General features: G+C 43.1%; 1 protein-coding gene across 1 annotated transcript; it reads right to left on the bottom strand.

The window, feature by feature from the left end:
* Positions 1–267: 267 nt before the first annotated feature.
* l(3)87Df (cytochrome c oxidase assembly factor COX20 lethal (3) 87Df) lies at positions 268–4396 on the bottom strand. Its single transcript, XM_075674822.1, has 4 exons — positions 4176–4396; positions 3896–4004; positions 2503–2566; positions 268–478 (listed from the first exon to the last, which is right to left on the bottom strand). The coding sequence occupies exons 1-4, from the start codon at positions 4218–4220 to the stop codon at positions 343–345; spliced, it is 354 nt and encodes a 117-aa protein (XP_075530937.1). The 5' UTR covers positions 4221–4396; the 3' UTR covers positions 268–342.
* Between the last annotated feature and the right edge of the window lie 1204 nt (positions 4397–5600).

Raw genomic sequence — 5600 nt, 5'->3', positions numbered from 1 at the left:
GGGCCACCTGTGTGGGCACATGTACCATGCAGACATGAGCACACATTGGCCCACTGTCTGTGGGTAGGCCACTGATGTGCCTCAGTAATCATATGTGTACACAGACATGTTACACACATATATTGGACCACTCCCTTCGCAAAGACATTATGAACATTTACTGGCCCACTTCCTATGTGAGTGGGTCATTTATGGCAAAAACTACAAACACTAGTGTTGAGCGTACCTTACAAACCAGCTGTTGCAAGGAAAATGAAGAGACGTGTGTTATGGTAATGAATAATATTTACTACAGCAAAAAATTACTGGCGAGGACATTGTTACATTCACTAGTCGCATGTGCTATGCATCTTCTAGTTTTGGTACTGGCTTGTCTGGCTTCTGGTCACTGCCTCGTTCAATGATGGCGCTCTGGATCTCCTGCTGCAGCTTTCGTAACTCGAAGTTCTGTACGGAGTACTGGTACCGACAGTAAAACCTGCGTAAAGGGTGATCATGGCTCATTAGTAGCACGGATCAATAGGTACCTCATACCTGCCAATTTGTAGAACTTAAAGGAGTACTGACAGAAAATTTGTTTTCATTGCTTTATTGGATAGCTGTCGACCCAGTTATTACGTTATAGAGCCTCAGTTCACTGAGAGTACTACAAATATTTACATAGCATTTTAATGCAACCAATTCAGAATGCATGCTAAGTGCAGCAGGGCTTCGCATATGATAAAACGAGACTTGTTATGAAAACCTGTTGTAGTGGTCCTAAGGTCCTATATACTGATGCATACATGCATGTTATGGCCATGCAGTCAAAAGACAAGTTCATTCAGCACTCGAAGGGATGTAAGGGGAAAGTGTATGCCCCTGCATTTCAAAGGGAAGCGAACAATAGGAAGGACCAATTTGGCAGGTTTCGGCGACACAGTCAATGCATGCCCTTCTACCACCACGCTGAATGAGTGGCGGGCACGTGGCCATAATCTGCAGTTTTGCCGACATGATCAATCTGTTCTTTTTTTTTCATGTCTGAAGCAATGTTGCACTGGACATGCATAATGAATGGGTCATACGAAAGGTGCTGTAAACATTTGTGACGCTGTCAAGGAATTCAAGGTTCACACTGTAATTATGGAGTCAACATAGCTAAAGAAGCAGGGTACGAAATTTTAGTTGGTACTTTCCTAAAGTTCGTAAAGGTTAAGTGGACACAGCACTGGAAGGGGAAGGAGGGAATAGAGATACATGCACACTTTATTATGCTGATTTAAGTTTTAGACAAGCAGCAGGAAACTTGGAACACAATATGACAAGCAATGCAGAGTTTTAAGGTCACAGTGACTTTTTAAGTCGCTTTGCTGTTGCTGACTTCACCTGCTATGTGAACTTGTCTGAATAAACCTCTGCTGACCTTTCACAATCAGAAGACTTCGAGGGTATGGCTGATGATTGATGAGCAAACAGAAGTTACTTTCCGTAAAGCTTGACGAGGCACCCGTAAAATTAGCACCCGTAAAATTATAGAAAGAGACTGAATTTGTAAACTGTACGAAAATTTTGGGAGTTGAAAGGTGTGCACATTAGTTCACGCGCAGATGATATGAAAAACACTGTTGTTTCTGGCAAATAATAGGTGAGAGCAACGGACAGAAGCATGCTGGATATTTTTTTGTTTTTTTCATGGCACCCGTTTCAATAGACTGATTTCACCACATACAGAGTGTACGTGCAACTTCACTGCTGGCGCTGTTATGACTGTAGTGCTTGCTGCTTTCATGCTGTACATGACTTCAAAGCAACATTGAAAGGCATGCAAAGGAGAATATCGATGCGAACCTTTCCAGTGTATTTTAGGGAGAAGATGGGGGGTCTTTACCAACCCCAATCTTATTGAATCTATTTATTCTCCTCTCTCTGGCTCTTGATCATGAGGGCCAAGTGGTTTTCCCAAGGTACAAACACCACACGCTTCTTACCATGGTTGCTCCCTTCAGCTTGCGAAGGACTACTACTACTGGCATGCGTTGTGACAGCAGTAAAGTAGTAATGAAGCTCACGAGATTAGGGTGCCCTACCACATTGCAATTTCTAATTGTCAAATTTTTCCATGTCTTCCTTCACGCTTTTAATTTAATTTAAGTTTCCTGGCATCCTATGTTACATTAAAGATTCAGGTTTGAATAAAAACTTGGCACGTCCCACACATGTGACAATCGGTTATGAGAGAAGCTTTGTTGTTTACTGAAATGTCTTCACCTCCGTTTAGTGCCATGCTGCTCATTCAATGCCTGCTTTGGTCTTATCTTTTTTAACTTCTTTCTCCACGCTCGGCTGCTTTTGATGCCAATTTCTTTGATTTTCTGTTGCCGGCTTCTTTGCTTCTTGTCTCTTCTTGTGGTTTTCTATTTGGCACATACCCATTCTGGAATGTTTGCATACCCAGTGGCACAAGTTGTGGCGCAAGAACAGCTGGGTGCATTATGGTGATGTCTGGAGTGACAGGCTTACCAGTAGAACATCGTAATGCCGACAAATGAATACACGGCTGCGTCTGTGGCTCGCCGAGGCCTGCCTGTCAAAGAAAATAAGGCATGTCATGTGGTCAAAAAAAGAAAAGTAAATGCACGAAAAGGAACACAGCTTGCACGTCATTAAGCAAATCTTTCGAGAGATTTTTGTTAGCAACATGCTGACGAAAATTTCACGGAGCGCATTTCCTGAAGAGATTTTAATATTCCATCTAGCAGTAGGATAGCGCAAATTACTGCAACAACTGTTTAACGACGAGCGATAACCGAGTTTGCATACTGCCGAGTGTGAGCTCATGAATGCTGTCCTTTGACTTGCACAAATTTTCTTACATCCTGGTTCTTTTTGTGGAGTGACACAATGGTTTGGCTGGTGCGTGTTACTCCACGCAGAACACCTATTAGTGGGTGGCGTTCTGCTATTAAACAGCTGTTAGAAAGTTTCATCCAAGTCTGTTGCAGTATATTTTGTGTTACTGTATCCCTAGTTAGAATGCCAGCCCGATCACTAGCAAGACAGCCAGTCTTACATTCGCAAGTTATTGTTAAATGTCCACATGTCAATGACACTTAAGTGCTTCTCCGCAATTTTCGTAGTTGACATTTAACGCTGTCTTTCAATGTTCACTAGTAGGTCAGTGTTGAGCACTGCTGAAGATTAGGGGTGTCCAACACTGACATAACAACAATTTATGTTCAAATATAAGGGATAACAACAGTTACTGGAGTCTACAGGGGAGCCGCAGTTCCTGCACGGAGGTGCCAGTTGCTGAGTAACTGCAGGAACAACCAATTTCCGCTGAATAATTTCCAGTCATTCATTTGCCTTTAGGCAGCTTACATTTCTTTTACTCGATTTAGGCAAATGAATGTGTTATCTGGATAATATCACTATGCTTGCATCTCTTTAAAACAATGCGCAGTGCTGTAGCATTACACTTTGCCTTCTCAGTGAACAAATCACTCTTTGGGCATTTGGTGTTGCGCTGTTCCTGCGTTTCAGTGTCATTGTGGTTGTGCCAGTTACGATCACTCTTAGGTTGTTTATCACCGAAGCTCCTCTGCTGACCGGAAGTCAAGTTCTGAAAGGCATTCCATGTGTCGAATGACATAAATAAGTCTCTTCTTTTAAGCCAGTCGGGCTTCACATAACCTTTACATTTTACTTTAAGAAATTAGCAGATATTCGGTATTTAATTTGATACTCGAAGGTTGTTTTTACTGAACTTTCGTGTTAGATACGATTAAGAAATTTCGAACATCCCGGCTTGAAATTAGTTTATCAGGGCAAGTGACGTTGGATAACTGAAAAACGTAGTTCGGGATTTTTGCCCTGGTAGCGAAGGAATACCGGTGAAACAGTGATCACTCACTTGTCAGCATGAACGTGCCAAATCCTATGCCAAGGCCGCTGAGAATGCCAGTGATGAGAACTTGCCTGAAGCAAGGTATTTCTTCTATGTTGCGGCCCATGAACATAACCTGGATACAAAGGAACACACGGTCACATATTTCGACCTTGAAGATCACATGCTCGTTCAGGCCCAGTCTCCAAAACCGTGGAAAACTAAATGAGTCACAAAGGTTCTCCCGTAGTGTTACTATATTGCTGTTTGATGTATTCACGCCGGACTTGCTTTCATCTACGCTTACCGGTTTTCGGGGTGGATCATCGATATCGTCGGTATTCCTGGCCATAATTACTGCTTTAAGATGACCGAGTGATGAGTAAGGACGTTAAAGGAAGCGCGCTCTCAATGGTGACGCAATCTTATTAGCAAACATGTTTAGGGACGCACAGACGACACGCGAAGCACATGCGAAATACTTTCACGGATTGTCGCGCAGCCGACGTGCAGGCGACTTTGGCTTGGCTGGGCCTGGCTTCATACCACGCTTCACGCTGAAACCACAGATCTTCTGTTTTTGGTCATTTTCGGTAACCACCGTCTTGCAACGTTATTTCGACGGATGCTTTTTAGCTTCTGAAGCGTCTGAAATGGGACTTGAGCACTAAATTCAATTTGATCGCCTCTAGCTCATAAAAAAAGCAAAAGCGCGGCCTTCGATATCGGCTTCTGATACTTAGAACCATCGCAGGGGCGTGGGTTTGGACACCATTTATTCAGTTTTGTTGCAGAAGAAACCATGCTTAGTGACCATTTTACGACGCCGATGATGCGAAGCTTCTCTGAAAATACTGAACTACATGCACCGACTGCGTCATTTCCTGCCCATCCTTTATGCTGGCAGCAGCAGAAATATTTCTCTGGAACTATATAAGAACAATGGCAGCGTTTCACCCTAAAACCAATTTACACGCTTTGTAGGGTTATCTTTGACCCACAACTATAACCGTCGTTTATCGTGCGAGTCTTTCCGTTTATTTATATCTGCGTGCTCGCTAGGCAGGGGTTTATCCAGAATTTCTGTTTTGGGAGGGGGGGGGTGTTACCAGAACGTGGGGGGGGGGATACGAAGTTATTGGTTACATCTTTATTGAGGGATAGTGGGCGGGGCAAGGGGAGAGGTTCTAGGGTTTAGCGTTCTTTTTACCACGTTGTTTTATTTCATTATGACTGAACACTTTTTTCAACAAATGGTGATAAAAAAGCCACTAATAGCAGAAGTACACTAATGCTGAAAGATATCTACAGCCGCTCCACAGCCACCGTAGTCCTCCATAAAGAAAGCAACAAAATTTTGGGAGGTACGATCTCTCCAATGCTATTCACAGCGTGTTTACAGGAGGTATTCAGAGACCTGTAGTGGGAAGAATTGGGAATAAGAGTTAATGGAGAATACCTTAGTAACTTGCGATTCGCTGATTATATTGCCTTGCTTAGTAACTCAGGGGACCAATTGCAATGCATGCTCACTGACCTGGAGAGGCAAAGCAGAAGGGTGGGTCTAAAAATTTATCTGCTGGAAACTAAAATACTGTTTAACAGTCTCGGAAGAGAACAGCAGTTTACAATAGGTAGCGAGGCACTGGAAGTGGTAAGGGAATACATCTGCTTAGGGCAGGTAGTGACCGCGGATCCGGATCATGAAACAGAAATAATCAGAAGAATAAGA

This window comes from Dermacentor variabilis, chromosome 11 (genome assembly GCF_050947875.1).
Source record: "Dermacentor variabilis isolate Ectoservices chromosome 11, ASM5094787v1, whole genome shotgun sequence".
Classification (NCBI taxonomy): domain Eukaryota; kingdom Metazoa; phylum Arthropoda; class Arachnida; order Ixodida; family Ixodidae; genus Dermacentor; species Dermacentor variabilis.
The sequence above is the reverse complement of the archived record's forward strand: the minus strand, read 5'-3'. Positions and strand labels throughout refer to the sequence as shown.